Below are 20,814 nucleotides of genomic sequence, written 5' to 3'. Positions count from 1 at the left end.
ATTAGTGCTAGTATAAAGTGCAGTATGAAAGAGCCCATTCAAGGCAGTGAGGTAGTAGTGAACTGCTATTCATACAGTGCAAATGTGCAAAAAATAATTTTATACAAAAAATAAATGAATAATATAGTGTCTCAAATCCGTGTAAAAGGTTTGGCAGGAAAAAAGTCTTATAAAACCAAAACACAAAAGTCCTTAAAAATTCAACAAATTGTGACGACAACGTCTTGACATGCACACGTTGCAGTTAAAGTGCTCCAGTGCAACACATCCAGTGCTTCTTCGTGTGACACCACTCAGATTAGGTAATGGCCCCTTACCTTTAGGTAATAGGGCAACAGCATATAGCCACAATGGCTCTTTAGAATCCTCCTATGAGCTCCAACGCGTCCCTCACCAACCTACGTCCTGGGATGGAATTCCCTCAGGTATAGTGCCAGGGCGGGGGGTATAAAGGATGATAGGCAAAAAGGAAAAGGCCAATAGTGTAATCCCGTTTTTGGTAGATTGAACCTCTTTTATTAAAAGTATATAGGTACTCACATTAAAAAATGAACAACAGCGAATGTAGTCCAACGAGCGGCGAGCTCGTGTGCCTCTGTGGTGATTGCAGCCTGTCTCGTCCCTACGCGTGACGTCACACCACACGTGACTTCATCAGGGGATGATTACAGGCTTAAAATTGTGTCTTTAAATAGTTCAGAATTGGCCGTAATGGAGCGGCCATTTTCTTGGAGTCTAAAGGAAGTGGGTAAGTGGCCATTTTCCCAAGGATTGTGCGCCGCTACTTCCGCTGGGATGTACGTCTGTGTAACGTCCCAGCTGGCTAGTTCGACCAATAGGAACAGTCCAGGCATCGATAGTGTCTCTTAGTGTCAGCAGAGAGAGTCAGTTTCAACTCCATTAGCCGGAACCCGGCGAGGGAGTGATTTAATGGGGACAATGGATGAGTGCTATCGCTGGCTACATGGTAGTAAGGACCGAGTGTTGGGAATAATTTAGACCTTGACGGGTTTATCGATCAGGTCGAGTACTAATCCATATGCAAAGGACACATCCTGCAACGCTATTATTTAAGTCTGTGGTTTAAGGCCAGGGGGAAGAAAAGCAGCAGACACCAGTGGCTAAACAATGTATATACATAAACATATTGAATAAAAACAATAAATATAATAATATGAATGACCATTAATAAACATATACCCCTGAAATATTGGTATATGTTAATCACTTATTAGTTTAATAAAGGATGAGGGAACTTGAATGAATGGGGAAACATAAAATCAGTTTAATATTAAAAAGTGTAAGGCAGGGAAAGAAAAGACAGACCGATGCTATATCTTTTTTGAGGGCGTTAATATAATTGTGGCAAGTGATAATGTATACAATACCTCTATAGGTGGGTCTCTTGTCTTGCAGTGCATACTGACTATGTTTTTATTGTATGCCACCATTGAAGGTGAGGTTATGCGGACTACAGAAATGAAACAGTCACAGTGTGTGTATTTCCATAAAAACAGGGAAGACAAAACACTGTGTAAGTTAAAAGTATAATAAAAATATTAAAAAAGATATTATAAAAATATTATAAAAATATTGAGAGGGTGTTCTTTAGAACAAGTAAAATAAATAATTATAATTAATTGAAGGTTAAAAATCACTCAGGAAACAATTGAGATCAAACTCTATGTTTAGGCCACGGGGCCAGAATGTGTCTAGGGTGAAGATCCATTTGGATTCTAGTTTGCTGAGGGTTCTCACCTTGTGGCCTCCCCTCCAGTGTTTAATATATGGGGTGATACCCCAAAACCTTAGGTGGGTGGGGTCTCTGTTGTGGCAGGTTAAGAAATGTTTGGACACACAGTGTTTATCGTAGCCATTAAGGATGTTTTTGACATGTTCCTTAATGCGGACTCTCAAGGGTCTTTTTGTGCGGCCTACATATTGGAGGCCGCAGCTACATTCCAGTACGTATACAGCCCCTTCGGTATTGCAACAAATGAAATCTTTGATTGCATAATTTTCTCCTGTGCTCGTGGAGGTGAAATCAAGCATTTTTTTGTTTGGGCGTTTGGTCCTTAGGCAGGCGAAACACCTTTTGCATGGATAAAATCCATTCCCAGTAAAAAAGGAAAACGGTTTTTTAGGTGGGTCTACAACATTTTTGACTACTATATCTCTGATTGTGGGTGCCTTTTTATATATGAATTTTGTTTTTTTGGGGAGGATGTCTTGTAAGTGCTTATCTGCCAATAGTATGTGCCAGTGGTTCTTGATTATTTTTTCAATTTTTCTATATTGTACATTAAAATCCAGGATAAGGGGTATTCCCTCAGGTGTCTTCTCCTGCTGTTTGGTTTTCTCTTCGATCAGTAGATTGCGATCCAGTTTGGAGACTTCTGTAATTTTGGTTTGGATAAATCTATGCTCATAGCCTTTCGATATAAATCTCTCCCCTAATTTTTCAGCTTGTTCAAAATATGTATTTATTTTGGTACAGTTTCTTTTTATACGTATCAGTTGTCCTTTTGGGATGTTAAAAATCCAGTTTTTATGGTGGCAGCTTGTGGTTGGAAGGTAGCTGTTCCTGTCTACTCCTTTGAAGTGCGTCTTTGTACTAAATGTGGATCCATTTAGTGAAATCTCTAAGTCAAGGAAGTTGATTTTTTCCGTACTGATGTCCCAAGTGAGTGAGATGTTTCTGTCATTCTTATTAAGTTTCAGGAGGAATTCCGTTAGGTCTTTTTCTTCTCCATCCCACAATATAAAAATGTCGTCTATGTACCTTTTGTATATGACAAGCTGGCTAGGGCGGTCTCCAAACACGCTATATTCTTCCCACTGTGCCATGAATATACCGGCTATGCTTGGGGCAAACTTGGCACCCATGGCTACCCCAGTCTGCTGATGATAATAAGATTTATTGTACCAAAAATAATTATTTTTGAGGTTGAATTCTAGACACTTGATCAGGAATTTCCTCTGTGTGCATGGGAGTTGGGTATATTTTCTAAGGCCCCATTTGGCTGCTTCGCACGCCTTATGGTGCGGAATAATAGTATATAATGCCGAAACATCGGCGGTTGCCATAATCCAAGATTTATCATCTCCCTGGATGTTCTCAATGATTCGTAGCATTTCTTTACTGTCCTTGAGATATGCTTCCGTTTTTTGAACCACCGGTTGTAAGAAGACATCTATGTACTGACCCATCCTTGATGTAATTGACTCGATGCCATTGACTATCGGCCTGGGAGGTGGGTCAGTTCTATTTTTATGTATTTTAGGTACTTAGTAGATTATTGGCGTCCGGCAGGAATCTGGGATGAGGTAACGTGCTTCTTTCTTATTTAGTATTGCCCTCTTGACCCCCAGGTGTACCACTTGCTCTAGTGCTTTCCGGCAGCTAAAGACTGGGTTTTTGAGTAGTCTGGTGTATGTATTGGTGTCATTCAACATAAAAGTCATGGTGTTGTGATACTGTTCTTTAGAAAGGATCACAATCCCACCTCCCTTGTCGGCTGGTCGAATGACTATATCCTGCCTCTTAATTAGCTTCCGGATCCCACTTTTGATAAAATTCGGTTCTTCTTTTTTCTTGATTTTCACCTCCTTTATTTCATCTAAAACAATCTTTTTAAAAACATCAATATGTTTGTTGGCTTTTGCTGGTGGGTTAAAAACCGATTTGTTCCTGAGTGAGCTATGTAAAAACCCATTCTCTGTTGGCTGTACTACTTTCGGCAATGGGGCATTTCCTATCATATATTTTTGTATGTTTAGCTTACGTACGAACATTGCCTGTTCTAGCTGCATATGTAACTGAAATAAGAAAACATGGGCTATATACATCTTATTTTACCCTGAAATTGTCCCAGAGGTGGGGAAAATGATGTTGTAATCTACTCTGTAATCTGGAAGCTACAAGTCCTGGTATCACTTGTAGGCATGGCACATTTTAGATAAGGTTTGTGTTTGGGTAGCGATTCATTTCTGTAGGAAGAGTCTATCATTAGGGTGGGCATGGCCAGGCAGGTACAGAAACTGTGCTGCTCCCAATTATGCCCATTAGTAACGCTACAGCAGAAATGACAGAGTGGGTCCAGGTGCCTGTGACAGTTTATAGGCGACAAACAAACAAATTAGAAAGCTATTAACAATTCTTTGTATGACTGGCAAGCAGCATTTGGGCTCCATACATTTTTGTCACTTGAATTCACTGGAATGCTTTAAATTCAGCTTTAAATATTTGCAATCATAAATGTATTGCTTGTGCAATTATTTGTCCTATTTTTCCTGTAGTTGAAAATTACTTTTTTCTTACAAAACATTTTTTAGCTGTGAGATAAAAAGCCTTTATCACTGTTTCCTACTGTTACCTGCTCCATTTGAGTGGTACTAAAAAGCCTCAAGTCTAATCTGCGGTTTTCTAAATTGAAAACAAGGCATCCCTAAGTCTTTCCGCAAATTACAGAGAACACATATACTCCATTTAAAAGCTTGGTCAGCAGGGCTCTGCTAAATAGTTTATGACAAGTCATACGTGTGTAAATATATGAAGAATGTACACAGAGGTAGGCACAAGGGTCCTGTTGGACAAGAAAGCCAAACATTTTTTAGCCTCTTACTGACTACTGTCTTTAACAAATGATGTTTGTATAGTAGAGAAAAGTAAGGCTCAATCAGCTTTATTTTATCATTTCATTTCCAAGGCTCCTTTGAACCAAAGTATTCCTCATCTGACAAACACAATTGAACACTATATAGCCGATTATTACTTGTGTCATTTACAAATGAAATGCTTTCGTTAGTAACATTTTAGTAGTCTAGCTTCACATCTATTCGGTTGTAGTTGTTGCATTTTGCAGGCATGTTTTGCGGTGCATTTTGCATTTTTAAACCTGTTTTTTTTATGCATTTTTGGAAAGGTCAGGAAGGGGGGGGGGGTGAGCGACCCCCCCCACCCCAAAGCACCTTGTCCCCATCAACATGTTGATGGGGACAAGGCCCTCTTCCCCATAACCCTGACCGGTGGTTGTGGGAGTCTGTGAGCAGCGGACTTATCAGAATCTGGAAATGCCCTCTTTAAGAAAGGGGGCCCCCGGATCCCGGACTCCCCTTGTGAATGAGTATGAGGTACATTGTACTCCTACCCATTCACCAAAAAAAAAATCAGTGTAGTGTTACAAAAAACAAGAGATGGTTTTTGACAAGTCCTTTATTAAAATTAAGGATGTCTCCCATCATAGCTCCAATGTCAATCACGATGTCTTTCCCCGCCTTCTCCGTCGATGTCTTCTTTCTCTGCTTCCTCCGTCGATGTCTTCTTTCTCCGCTTCCTCTGCCGATGTCTTCTGCTCTGCTGCTGCTGACCCGCTGAAAATAAAAAAACCCTCCTCCTCTGACGCTGTCTCCCACCGTTCTGTCAACTCTGGTGTCTTACAGTTCTTATATAGCTATGGGGCATGGCCATGCGGTGACATCACCCTGAGACCCCACTCTCTTGTGACATCACGGACTCATCATGCCCATATCCTGGCATTCCGCCCCTGCCCCACAGCACCCCCCCATGTTGAGGGCATGTGGCCTGGTATTGTTCAGGAGGGGGGGCGCTCGCTCATCCTCTCCCTTTCCTGACTTGCCAGGCTGCATGCCCAGATAAGGGTCTGGTATGCATTTGGGGGGACCAAATGCCATTTTTTTCTTAAATTTTTTAGCCACCAATTCTTTTTTTACATTCAGCTGTCAGCAGGAACCCTGCTAACAGCTGATGACTCATCGGTGGTCAAGGACATGGTGGCCAGCTTCCCGACCCGCTCCTTAGCAACGAACTATATACAGTGTTTTTAACCGCTTGCCGACTGGCTCACGCCGGTATACGTCGGCAGAAGGGCATGTACAGGCAGATTAGCGTACCTATACGTTACTCTTAAGAAGCGGTTCGCAGTCGCGCACCCGTTGCGACCTTCGTGTGTGTGAGCACGGGTCCCGCGGACTCAATGACTGTGGGGATACCTGCAATCATCTCATGGAGAGGAAGAACGGGGAAATGTAAACAAGCATTTCCCCGTTCTGCCTAGTGACAGGACACTGATCACAGCTCCCTGTAATCAGGAGCAGTGATCAGTGTCGTGTCACACATAGCCAAGCACCCCCCGCAGTTAGAATCACTCCATAGGACACACTTAGCCCCTTGTGGTTAACCCCTTCACTGCCAGTGTCATTTACACAGGAATCAATGCATTTGTATAGCACTGATTGCTGTATAAATGACAATGGTCCCAAAAAAGTGTCAAAAATGTCCGATGTGTCCGCCATAATATCGCTGTCCCGATAAAAATCAAAGATCGCCGCCATTACTAGTTTAAAAAAATTAAAAATAAAAATGCCATAAAACTATCCCCTATTTTGTAGACGCTAAAACTTTTGCGCAAACCAATCAATAAATGCTTATTGTGATTTTATTTACCAAAAATATGTAGAAGAATACGTATTGGCCTAAACTGAGGAAAAAAAATGTTTTTTTATATATTTTTGGGGGATATTTAGCAAAAAGTAAAAAATAATGCGTTTTCTTTTCAAAATTGTTGCTATTTTTTGTTTATAGCGCAAAAAATAAAAAGCGCAGAGGTGATCAAATACCACCAAATGAAATCTCTATTTGTGGGGAAAAAAAGGACCTCAATTTTGTTTGGGAGTTACGTAGCACGACCGCGCAATTGTCAGTTAAAGCGACGGAGTACCGAATCACAAAAAGTGCTCTGGTCTTTGGCCAGCCAAATGGTCCAGGGCTTAAGTGGTTAAAGGGGAAATAAAAAAAAACACAAAACGCATTAAAAAACACAACACTTGTATTTCTGGTGCGACTCCATTGAAGGCTATTAAACGCAAAACGCAATCTGCTGTGGGAAAAAAAGTCCCTGACACTTTCTAAAAATGCACCGGCTGAAAAGCGAATAGATGTAAATATATACTATAGGAAACCATGTTAAAAGGACTATGGTGCGTTTCTGCAAAACGAAAAATGCATGCAATTGATGGAAATAATATTACTAATGTGTGGTAATGACACATAGGGGGTTATTTATTAAAGACAAATCCACTCTGCACTGCAAGTGCACTGAAAGTGCACTTGGAAGTGCAGTCGCTGTAGATCTGAGGGGAAGATCTGAAATGAGGGGAAGCTCTGCTGATTTTATCATCCAATCATGTGCAAGCTAAAATGCTGTTTTTTTATTTCCTTGCATGTCCCCCTCGGATCTACAGCGACTGCACTTTTTAGTGCACTTGCAGTGCAAAGTGGAGTTGCCTTTAGTAAATAACCCCCATAGTATTTAAAAAATACATACCGGTTTAGAGCTATAACTGTTCACTATATGCTTGATCTCTGCTTCCTGCTTTGCATTGCTATACAAAGGTTGTGCACCATCTAACAATGTAAACTTATAGGTCTGCTAATCAACAAAAAAGAATGCACTTCCTATGTGTGGACTTACTAAATGAAGCTGTGTACACTTTAAATACTCAATTATGTGTGGGGGAATATTAAAAAAACAAGATTCTTTCTAGTGCATGATTGGATATTTAAAGTGAACACAAGTTTTACCTTATTTACTAACTCTCACTTAGCCGTTTGACTGAGCAGTTTGCAAAACAAACTGTTTCTATTTCAACCCACAGTTGTAAAGTACATCTAAAGACATTTTTTTTTAGTTTTGGATAAAGTATGCAAGAGTTAAAACTCCTTTTTTGCAGTCTGTGCCACCTTGAGAAGGTTTACCTTCACTCCCTCTCCCATAGAATCATCAAGAATTAAGGAAAATATACACAAAGTCAGTGAAAGTGAGGGAAGTCCTTCCTTAGACAGTTATGACAGTAATAAGTGTCTCCGTTGGAAGACTTCCCATCTATTACTGTTCCAGTGGCAATTCAAAATTTTGGGTTTTTTCCTACTTCCAGCTCAGTTCGGTGGTGTGTTATGACAAATAAAGAGGGTGAATTTCTCCAGGGGGAACACAGACATCAAAAAATCCAAACAGTGTAGATAACTTCTCTCTACTCTCTCCAAAACATAAAAAAAAAATTGGCTTTAGATACAGTTTAAGCAGGAAGGTTTAATGATTGCAGTAGAATACAGAGTCCCATTTATTTTGTTAATTACACATTTCTATATTTATTAAAACAACAAAACTGCTCATTAATACACTTTAAGGTAAACAGTAAACTTATAATTCACAGTGTATTCCCACAAAAATTACACTATGCTTTCTCTTTTATACAAACAAGAGAATATTAAATATTTAAGTATTAAATGTTAAAGCCCAACTATGGGCTGAAAAAAAATAAAACTTCATTGCTCAAATGCTTACTATGTTTAAGGAGAGATGAGAAGGCTGTATTACTTACCTTACCCCTATTCTGGCTGGTTCCAAATTAATGGGGTGGGCAAACTACTTTATTGGGTGCCAATAAATACAAACGCAAGTTACTTGCTAGGGGGAGAACCTCTGGGGGAATCTAGGATGGAAAAGGACCTGGGGGTCCTAGTAGATGACAGGCTCAGCAAGGGCATACAATGCCAAGCTGCTGCAAGCAAAGCCAACAGAATATTGGCATGCATTAAAAAGGGGATTCACTCCAACGATAAAACGATAATACTCCCACTCAACAAGACTCTGGTCCAGCCGCATCTTGAGTATGCCATCCAGTTCTGGACACTGGTCCTCAGGAAGGATGTGCTGGAACTGGAGAGAGTCCAGAGAAAGGCAACACAGCAAATAAAGGGACTGGAGGTCTTCAGCTATGGGGAAATATTACAAGCATTGAACTTATTCTCTCTGGAGAGGAGACGCTTGAGAGGGGATATGATATCAATGTACAAATGTTGTATTGGCGACCCTAGCATAGGGAAAAAACTTTTCAGTGAAGGGGAATTTAAAAAGACACGTGGCCATTCACTAAGATTGGAAGAGAAGCGGTTTAACCCTAAACTGCGTAGAGGGTACTTTACTGTCAGAATGGTGAGGATGTGGAATTCTCTTCCACAAGCATTGGTATCAGCAGGGAGTGTCGATAATTTCAAAAAACTATTAGATGGGCACCTTAACGACTACAACATACAGGGGTATACGATGTACTATTGGCATAAACACATACACACACACATCATAGGTTGAACTGGATGGAGTGGGGTCTTTTTTTCAACCTCACCAACTATGTAACTATGTAACATAGCTGTCCTCTTCTCCCTTTGGTGATCCAGATTGTGGGCAGGTCTTAAGCATCATCATGTACAATGCAGTGCTATTAACTCTGCAATGTACATGGTGAAGGCAGAAGTGTGACCATGGCCAGAAGCATCTAATGCCCCATACACACGGTCGGACATTGATCGGACATTCCGACAACAAAATCCTAGGATTTTTTCCGACGGATGGTGGTCCAAACTTGTCTTGCATACACACGGTTACACAAAGTTGTCGGAAAATCCGATCATTCTGAACATGGTGACGTAAAACACGTACGTCAGGACTATAAACAGGGCAGTAGCCAATAGCTTTCATCTCTTTATTTATTCTGAGCATGCGTGGCACTTTGTGGGTCGGATTTGTGTACACACGATCGGAATTTCCGGCAACTTTGTGTGTCGGAAAATCCGATGGAAAATGTGTGATGGAGCCCACACACGGTCAGAATTTTCGACAAGAAGGTCCTATCACACATTTTCCATCGGAAAATCTGACCGTGTGTACAGGGCATAAGAGTGCAGCCTATGCAGAACCAGTCACACCACTGGATGGACCCTGCTGGAGCAAGGTATAAGGTAAGTATTACATCTTTTTCCTCTACCCCTAAGCATAAGCAAGCATTTAACCCCTGAAGTGTGAGGGGGCTCCACTGCAAGGGTAGTTTTTTCCTGTGCCCCAAGTTGGGTTCTAAGGGATATTTGCAAGGACACAAATTTTCAGGTAGACATTTTGAAAGCATAGTACTTTCCCTAGAACTTTGAAACACTGTGGGCAAAACTAGAAAATACTGTATATGAAAAATCAACAGATTGTTAAGTGCTTCTAGGCACAATTTTGTGAGAGAACACCAAACAAGCACAAGTCCACCATTCTATATACAGGCAAGGGTAGTATGTCTTGTACTTATTCTGCTGCCAGCAAAAAGAAAGAAATCAATAGAACATTTATTGAAGAATACTTGCAACAATGGAATAAGTGATGCATTACTCCGCATATAATTCTGAGTTGCATTATGAATGGACTTATTTGAGCATTCTACTCGAATGGCATCTCCTATTGTCTCATGTTTTGGCAAGCATAGAAGATTCCTGTATGAGAAATTCTGTCAATAACTATTTTAATTTTGAGCTACCTTAGCACAGTGTTTTCTTGGAAATCTTTATTGCTACTCTGAAAGGTACCAGTATTGGAAATTTCAATCGATGAAAAGTGCTAACCTAGAGGGACAATAATACCATTAGGTTGCAAGCACAATAAGGCAGTTAATGAGAAATATCATACTAGAAACAGTGTTTGCAATAAAAGTGTTTTCTCATAAAGTATATCAAAATCAGTCTTGTCTTTATGGACCATGCTAACTTGGGATATTTTTCAGACTATGTTATAATAGCAACTATTTTCGTTTATGAAAAACAGTCTAGCCTTTTCACGGTGAACCTGATTTGGAATTGAAACTAGTAAAATGCTAATACTATCTCAGTCTAAACACCGATAGGTAACTGCACTTACCTCTACTAAGGAACAGTAGTCAAGCACAGGGAGGGGAGTGAGAGTGGACCTGAATGCTGATTTCTTAGTTGAAGTTAGTATTTGCATAACAGAGAGTAATAGAAGACTACTACTGATAAGTGCAGTAACATCTAATTGCCATAATGTATTTCATGATGGCAATTTATTTGCTTAAATTCCAATGCAGTTATGCTGACACTGACATTTCCCTGCCTCATCAGGGAAAAGTGACAGTGTCTGCAGACAGGCAAACTCATCTTCATGATTTTTTACTTACCTTGTCATAAACTTATCTAAACTCCAGTGTCAAACATCATGACATCAATTGACATCAGTTGAGAAGCTCTTAGTACCAGGAATACTAAGAGAGAATAGTGATATTCTGTGGCACTGGCAACAAGAGAAGCAAATATAAGAATGAAAAGCCTTTTTGAAATTCATATTTGTGTTTGGCTTAGGACATGGGAATTAATTAATTTTGATTCAAATCTGATGTAATCTGAATTTCAGAATCAGCTCTAGTAATCAACAACACTTTTCCCAAACAATCAGTTTCCTTAGTGAATAGCTCTATGTGCAGTCATTACTGCCCTGTATATAGTTGGACTGTTGTATGATTACTTCAACATAGTTTGGATCAGGAAACGATCTCATCCCTATAACCTAATTACATTCTCTGTAACCTGTTACTTAAACACTCAGCAGAAACAAACTTTTAAATAACAACGTATTGCCTAAATGAAAATTTGCAGAAAAACGAGGAAGAGAGGCGCCTCTAAGTGCAGTATGTAAACTGAATTTAATAAAAACACTGTACAAAAACACTCACATTTGTTGAATTAAAATAAAGCATATCATGTAGTTAATTTCCTGGAGGAGGGGGGTCCGTCAGATCAGTCACTGCATCGCTGTCTCCTGCTGTACGTACGGCTGTGCTTGAGCCACCGCTGAAGCCGGCCGCGGTGATGAGATACTCCAAAGCGAGGCCTGGAACGCTGGTGGAAAGCAGGCGCAGGGCTGTGACGTCACCGGGATGCGACGCGTTTCACGAGCGTACGGGCTACGATGTCACGGTAGCCGCGCTCCTTCATCAAGCTGCCAGTGAATCGTGGGGATGGTTTAAAAAGAGCATGGGGGCGGGAATAAGTGGACAAAAGGGAGGAAAAAGGAGGAGGGTGGGGGGGGACGGAATGGAAAACGAAAAAGATAAAGGAAGGGAGGGGAGGGACGAAGAAGAAGGGGGGGGAAGGGGTGGCCATGTGTATAAATTACAAATTACAAACAAACTTTTAGCAGATAATAAGGTGCATATCAAAAAATTAGTCTCAATATATCATAAGGAAAAAGAAAAATTTGATAATAGTAATAATAAAATTAATAAAAAAGGGAAAGAAAATGAATAATGATAATAAAAATAGGTAGAATAGAAAATTAAATAAAAAGTAATAATAATAATAAATGATAATTAAATAATAAAGAATAATAAATGAAGAATAATAAATAAACAATAACAATTGATCGTATGAATATAAGTGTATACATACATGAGAATTATGCCTGATTAGGAGGGCTAAATTAGAAGGGTATAGGTGAGGACACGTCAGAGAAATTATGGAAGTACGATTGAAGTAATGATAATAAAAACTTGGAGAAATTGGTTATTGATGATCAATCATAAGATAATACATACGGACAGGAAAACTAATAAGTGACCCAAAAAAGTGGTAATTAAATAGAATAATTAGGTTGAGGAGTAGTTGGATGGTATAAAGGTTGAGCCTTACTAAAGTGATCGAAACTATTGATACATCTACTTACATTACACATATGTGCACAAATATGCATCTGGTCATGAGCATACGCACACATGGAAAAATGGAAAAAACCTCTACTACATGGCCCCTGTGCATGTATATAGCTCGTAAGGTTAAAGTAAATAAAAATAAAAATAATAATAATAAAAATAAAAATAAAAATATAAATATAAATATAATAGAACTAAAATAATGAATAATAAATCACAGTAATAGTCAAGAAAAATTAGATATGATATATGTTTTTAAGAACATATAGGGCCATAAACTCATTATACCTTTGAAGGTCAATATGTAATCATCATTAGGACGGCACATTTGTTTGATTATAAAAGAGGGGGAAATGAAGGTAAACAGATATGAAAGGGTATGTAAAAACGTATATAGTGTGTTTACAGAATAGTTGCAATCTCGATACTTTCATTGATTCCACCTGGCGAGAGTACGTCTAAAGTGTAGATCCAAAAGGTCTCACGTGCACAGAGCCTCTTGAATCTTTCGGCCGCTGGGAGGGACCTTGGGATCTGTTCAATAACCCACACCTTTAGGCCCTCTGTCGAACCTTGATGGGCTGAGGCAAAATGTCTTGGAACACTATGGGGATCTGTTCCGCCCTCTATAAGTCTTCTGTGTTCCCCAAATCTTCGTCTTAATGCTCTAATTGTCCGGCCCACGTACATTAGGCCACATGGACACCTTAGACCATAAACGACGAAGTCGGAAGAACAATTGAAAAATTCTTTTAGCACATATGTCTTGCCTTTAGTGGTGAAGGATTTTTGTCCATGCTGGACAAAATTGCAGGTTTTGCATAAGGCCTTATGACATTGGTACATGCCTACCAGGGGAATCAATGTGGGTACAGGTGGTATTGTTGAGGTGGATTTGAACTTACTGGGTGCAATGTTATTTTTTAGATTGGGGGCCCTGCGATAGATGACTTTAGGGCGAGATGGAAGTATTGTTTTTAAGTGGGGATCTTGGTGTAATATACCCCAATGTTTTTCCAAAATCTTCTCCATCCCTTTGTGTTTATTATGAAAAGTAGTTATGAACTTACTAGAACCATCATAAGTATGTGGATTAGTTTTGGGTTTTGATGGTTTACCATGTAGGTAATATTTGAAAGCGTCTTCCACCAGGGGTTCGGGATATTTTTTGTCGTAGAACTTTCTTTTGAGGGTTTCACTTAGTTCGACATAATCCGAATCCTTAGTGCAGTTTTGCCGAAGACGGCAGAACTGTCCTTTTGGAATATTTTTAACCCAATTGGGAAGGTGACAGCTTTCAAAATGTAAGTACGAATTACCTGCTGTAGGTTTAGTGTAGTTTCTTGAAGTGATGGTGGAACCATCCTGTCCTAGTTCTAGATCAAGAAAAGCAATGGTAACTGAGTCAGTGGCTGACGTGAACGACAGCCCATAGGGGTTGGTATTGCAGTGTTGGACAAAGGAGGTTATTAAGTCAGTATCACCGTCCCAGATGATGATAAGGTCATCAGTATACCTCCCGAAAAAAATAATATTAGCCGCAAAGGGGTTATTTTTGTAAATAAAATTATTTTCCCATAGGCCCATTGCAAGGTTAGCATAAGATGGTGCAAAGTTTGCCCCCATTGCTGTGCCTTGTATCTGCTGGTAATATTCTTCATTAAAGGAGAAGTAATTGTGCGTCAAGCAAAACCTTGCTGCCTTCACAACAAACTCTGCTTGGCGCATATTGATCAACGGATCTGTGGATAGGAAATGTTCCAATGCCATCAGTCCGAAGTCATGTGGGATGGAGGTATACAATGAACATACGTCCAGTGAGAGCCAGGTGTAGGTAGGCTCCCACTTGTATGGAGATAGCATTTCCATAAGATGAGTGCCATCCCGAATATACGATTGTAATTGGGCGACTATGGGTTGTAACAGTTGATCAATGTATAGACTAAAGCCCGTGGTGACACTGTCCATGGCTGCCACGATGGGTCTACCTGGGGGATCCTCTAAGCTTTTATGTATCTTAGGCAGGTGGTAGAAGTAAGGTACTTGGTAGAAAGTCTTTTGCAAGAAAGACTTCTCGATTTTTGTAATAATACCTTCTTGAAGGGCAGTGGAGATCAACAGGTCAGCTTCCATAGCATATTCAGTTGTGGGGTCCTTGGGAAGTTTAACGTATGTCCTATTGTCCGAGAGTAGCCTATGTGATTCTTTAAGATAATCAGTTTTATTTTGTAGAACAATACCTCCTCCTTTGTCAGCAGATTTTATTACCAAATCATCTCTATGAATGATTCGGTCAAGTGCTCTAATTTCCGAAGGTGATAGGTTATTAAGTTTGGAGGCCGAAGAGGATTCGCATAGTTTGGGGCTTGGTTTCAGCTCTTTTTGGAAGGCAGCCATCTGTGTGGACTTTTAACTCTCTATTGAACTTGCTTTGCCCATATAGACTTTTATGGACTTTAATAGTCATAGTTACCTTTTTGCCATCAACATAATGGTAATATAGAGATATCCAGTTCTTTGAGCCTTTACTTGCTTACACTAAATGAAAATTTGACTTTGATGGCAACACACTTGTGAGAATTGACCCAATTATCCATACCTAATGTCCAATAATATTTAAAGTGAATTTCATTTGTCATGACAGTTGATTAATGTGATGAATATTTTTCTGTTTCTTCTGTTTTTCAGCTTCAGCCAGTGCACACTACACACCAACCATTTGCAATGGAGGAGAAGTGTTAGACTCCACTACATCTTCCTTATAATCCTTCTAAACATTTCAATCCAATTGGTTTTTAGACTGTTAGAATATATTATGCACTTGCTGTGCAGTCCTGTCTTTTTTTTAGAAGAAATATTTTTGAGGACTGTATAAAATGCTGTTCTAGAGGTGTAACGAATACTGTAATCTACAGATATAGAGACCATGTAAATATGCTTTTATTTGCATTCTCTACACATCTTGCTGTGTCCACCAATTAATGATGGCATCGACCATTTCATATATGGGTCTTGTCATTTTCTATTATGTTTTTTTGTAAGCTAAGTTAAGGTTGTAACTAATTTTAAAATGCATTTTAAGTTACTGATAGTTACAGAATGTGTAACTGGTTGTTTTTGCACAACTGCAGCAGTATTAATGTAAAGAAGCCAGTAAAAATCCTTTACAATGGTTTCCAGCATGTGTTTCTTGGTTGAGAATATTTTTTTATTTCTTGCCCTTCCTAGGGTGTTTCAGGATAGATGATTAAGTAAACTGAATGTATGCCTTCTGCATTGTCCTGCAAAAGACTGAATGCCAAATATGGCTCTAGCGATCCTCATAATTCTCTGTATTAATAAAAGGCAATGAAGCACATTTATTTACATGGTACCAAGGTAAACAGAGCACAATAATCTTAATGAAAAATATTTTCTAATGGGTTGCTGTGGGTTATTATACACCCCTTTTCTTTGCACTGTTTTATTAAATATGCTGGTATGTGCATCTAGTGTAAAACCTCCCTTATTAAAACACAACAAAACTAATAAACCAGATGCACTCACATGGTTCCAATGAAAAACACGCCTGTCTCAAAGCTGCAGGTGTGAGCTGGAGTGATCCAACTAACCAAGCCAGGTGGCTATCCTTAGGTGTACTCATGGATCCAGCTGAGAGCTCTGAGCACCACCAGAGCCAGGACAGAGACACTCAGAGCCACTGAAGTCTGTAGCAGTCAATTTGCTCCCTAGCCTTAGCCACTGAGAGGAGCCGAGCTGGCTGAGGACACCAAACCTCTGTGCTAGAGGAGCTGCAGGACACAAGAACTGTCATAGGCTTCAGCGGCTCTAAGTGTCTCTGTTTTGGCTCTGGCAGCGGCATCCTGGCTCAGAACTCTCATCTGGATCCACAAGCACACCTAAGGATAGCCCCCTGGCTGGGTTGCTTGGATCACTCCAGCTCTAACCTGCAGCTTTGAGACAGGCGTGCTTTCCATTGGATCTATGTAAGTCCTTCCTGATTATTAGTTTTGTTGTGTTTTAATAAAGGAGGTTTTACATTAGGGGAGCACTTCCCTTGTTTGTTCCCTTGTTTTTTCCCTTTCTGTCTCATAATATAGATTGCAGCAGAGTCCTTGGCAATTTCCAAGGAGAGCAGCTGAACCTGGTGAACCTCAGTTTATAACAAACAGTGGAATCAAGGTTTAATAGCACAGGATTAGATCACTTTTCTTGGTGATGTTTGGTATGTGCATCTAGTACCAATGAGCTTAATGTATTTTCTCTACAATAAAATCTAGCACTCACCAAACATACATTTTGCAAAAATAAATCACATTGTCTTTCATTAACCATCCATGTATTTATCAGTTCATTTAAAATTTTCACATAGTTCTGTCATCTCCAATAGAACAGATGGGGTCTACTATACTATACTATACTATACTATACTATACTATACTATACTATACTACTATAGAGATAGCCTATGTGAAATGTGGAGGTACCTATAAACTCATGTGGATCTATAGTGGGTGGCAATTTATCATGCATTTTTTCTGCTGATTTAGGCACATACAGTGTATATTGCTTATCATTTTATTACTTTGTCAAGAAAAAAAGTGACATTGTGATAAAACTGATTGAAGGGCCAGAATCTGTGCCAAAAAAGGCAAGCGGAGGGCAAAGGACTAGTAATCAATATAGTCTTTAGACTCCCCCCTGAATTTTAAGAGTTCTCCGGGTGATCAAGGACAGCTGCACTAACATGCAGTGTGCAAAATGCATTGAATTTAGTACAACTTCAGGCATTTACAATATATACACTTTTACAAATTACTTTAAAGTAGAAATAACATATAATAAAAGTTATATTTGCATAGAAATGAATCTTAGGAAAATCACATGATCAAATGGCCATTAAAAAATGCTGTTTTTTACCCTGCACATCATCCAATGAGTTTTATCCTTTCTTTTTTTTTTTAAATCCGTTTTGTAACCTATATCAATAGTAACACCACTTGGATATATAGAGAAACTCTAAATTTACATGTGACATTGATCCATTTAGCACACGATTGCTATTTTATTTTTACATTTCATCCATGAAAACCTCTGTTAAAGCTACTTCCTTGTTCTGTTCAGTTGTTTTACTGCAATAGAGCATAGTCAAATAAGGAAAAAAAAGACCTTCCCGCAATCACCATGGCAAATGTAAAGCCACAGAACATTCACTACCAAGTACCTGGTTGTTATGAATACTGATATGTGATTTAACTCTGCATTGGAATTTTGGGTGGACTGACATTTCTTAACATTTACTGATATACATATGAAAGCTTCATTAGCTTACTTTCTATTATCTGAATATGGTCAAAATAATGGAAGGATAGGAGATGATTTCCTACCTAAAATGAATATACTGATCCCATGGAAAAAATAACTTTTACATTTGTGAAGGTGAATATTATAAGCGTCTCTTCTATGTAATTTCTTTCTTCGGTTAACTGCTCCTATTATATCATTGTTTGGGACATGCGGTTTTAAGAAGTTTTTACATTGTTGCAAAATCCTGTGATATGCATTGATTTAGCACAATCTGTACTTTGAATAAATTATGTGGTGCTTTATTTAATTGCTAATGGAGATGGCAACTTCCCTTTCCATAACCACATACAGTAAGCACACATAGGAACAAGAGTGTGACTGAAGCTACTTTGAAATAGACGATAAAAGCACAGAGGACTACTTACCAGTACAAGAAGATATGAAGCAAAAGCACAAGATTACCGAAATAGGGAAAAAAGACTACTTAAAGAACTCATAAAGAAAAGCACAAGTATTCTTGTCTTGGCCATTTTACACTGGAATGGATAATGTGAAAACAAAAATATGGTTTACTCTTCACAAAGCTGTGCATTGACAGTTCTACCTTTGATGAGCACCTAAGCTCAAGGAGTTTTTTTTTTTACTAGAGAATATTGTTAATACGAACAATGTAAATCACTGTGGTCACATTAATCTAAATGTGTGTACTAAAATATAAAGGAAATTCAGCTATTATGCCAGATGTCTAGACTTTCTAAATTAATATAACGTACTGAACACATATAGTATAGAGACAGAATAGTTGTTTGATAACCCTAAAATAACAATAGTACAATACTGGAAAGCCACATAAATTATTCTGAGTGGGCACTTTTAAAACAAAAGTACTGTATCTTGGTATATATAAATGGCAGTGCTGCTTGTCTTGTATAACAATCAGAATGTCCATTTCAATTCTTCCAATAAATATTTTTATGTTTGACTAAATGTGTTTCTTTACTTCAAAATGTATTGATACTGAAAATGAAATCCTTCATCTGCTTCTGACTCTTGCATGTCATAAATAGAATTGCAGTTCTTTTTATAAGTGAGACAGGTCCTGCTCTTGTGTATATTTTGTGTAGCAGTCCTAGGAAAACATGCAACCTGCAGTTCAGGAAGAGGGATTTCATTTAAGTTTAGTGGACCGCATTAGACTTTTTCTGTATAAGATGACAGAACTACAATGGTAGCTTGCATTTTTTCTATTTCATAATGACCTCTAATGGGCTCTTTCATGTTCCTCTTCTATTTCTGCCCACACTTTCTTACACTCAGCTAGGCAAGGTGGTGGTATCAGTGCCAGGCACAACCCACATATAAGGCATTGTAGGAGTACTGCGGTTGAGCTTTTCCTATCCTACTAGAGCTAGAGCACTCTTCTCAGTCCTACTCGGTACCATAACAAGTCACAGTCATGCTTGCAGGGTATTAGGACTGTTGTCCTCACAATCCCTTCTATGCTATTTAGCAAAATTAAAAATATATAGTATAAGTCAATATAGTCTTTTTGGGAGCATATTTTGCAAACAATTGTAATCCCCATTTAGAAAGACGGGTAGCAATGAAAAGGGCAATAAGGACATTCTCACATCACTTCCATCCATGATTAATATGTCTAACACTTTTGACTCTGAGCAATGTAACCATTCATTTTTTTTCTCAAAGTACAAATTTCTTCTTCTCATTCTTCACTAGTTTCTGTGGCAAAAGTCAGTGGGATGATCACAGTTGTAGACTTTCCTCCAAATCTATGGGGGCTCTCTCTGTTTTGTAAATTATTGTTTCCAGCATAGAAAAGCGTGATTGATACCATGCTCACAAACATTAAGTAAAAAAAGAGTACAATTATGTAGTGAATTTTATTTATATGTTACTGTGTGGAAACACAGTCCCTGGCACTCATAAAGAAGGTCACAGGCACTCTCTAGAAATGAGTTGCACCTTCATGTACCTGTCGGAAACATTAATTTATCGCATGGAGGTATGGTAGGGGGTGGCACTGAAGTGTTCATACTGTGGACAGACTATATATATATACAATCCCATATACACAATCCTATATCCATAGTTGATCCAGAAGAAGGCAAAAAACACCAGCAAAGGATGATCCAATTAGCTCCAGCAGGGGAAAAAATTCCTTCCTCAACCCCTGAGAGGCAATTGGATATTCCCTGGACCAACTTTACCTATAACATAGAGTCGGTCCTAATTACCTCCAGTTTTCTCTATCTATGGAGGTCACTCCACAGATAACACACATAATCTATAGAGAAACTGGAGGAAAATCTTTTGGAATATGTTGCAGTAATAGGGACCCTTTGTGAAAGTGGTGCAAATGAGAACTGGAAAGAGGGAGAGATGAGGGCGCTCTGATGAGGCTGGTTATCCACTCCTTTGCAGCAGTGAAGAGATGGCACTGAAGGATGCTCTATTCTGGACCCTTCAGCAAAAATTTTAGGGAGTTTTCCCTCTTTATGAGGGTGCTGGGCAGCTGTGTTTGCCATAAATAACCCTGTCTGTACTGTGCAGGCAAATATTCATTATCGCTTGTAACTAGATTTGAACACTGTCTGTCCTAACGGTGGGTTAAGCCGGTCATACATAGATCGAAATTTGGCTGATTCATTTATTGACTTGAGTACAACCAGCTGCAGGAGGGATTCCCCCATAAATACTGCTGCAAAATTGCATAATCAATGGCCTGCCCTAGAGGTTTAGGGATTGGACTTGCATTGTATGATAATGAGGACAAACTTATGCTGGCTATACATGGGTCTGTTTTATTTTTTGTTCAACCAGCGGGTTGAAGAAAAGAACTGAGCCAGTTCCCCCATCCACACATTTGATGTGGATGCACAAATCCTCCCAACTGTGTCATTGGGGGAGATTTACTAAAACTTCTGCAAA

General features: G+C 39.1%; 1 protein-coding gene across 2 annotated transcripts in view; it reads left to right on the top strand.

Annotated features, from left to right (window-relative positions):
- GRM3 (glutamate metabotropic receptor 3) overlaps positions 1-16,125 on the top strand; it is a 433,119-nt gene extending 416,994 nt beyond the window's left edge. For both annotated transcript variants that reach the window (XM_073619541.1, XM_073619542.1), the window contains exon 6: positions 15,247-16,125. In XM_073619541.1, the coding sequence (XP_073475642.1) occupies positions 15,247-15,323 (77 nt within the window). In that variant the 3' untranslated portion in view covers positions 15,324-16,125. The remainder of the gene's footprint in view (positions 1-15,246) is intronic.
- The last annotated feature ends 4,689 nt before the right edge of the window (positions 16,126-20,814 follow it).

Source organism: Aquarana catesbeiana, linkage group LG03 (genome assembly GCF_042186555.1).
Source record: "Aquarana catesbeiana isolate 2022-GZ linkage group LG03, ASM4218655v1, whole genome shotgun sequence".
Lineage (NCBI taxonomy): Eukaryota > Metazoa > Chordata > Amphibia > Anura > Ranidae > Aquarana > Aquarana catesbeiana.
This window is presented reverse-complemented; position numbering and strand designations above follow the sequence as displayed.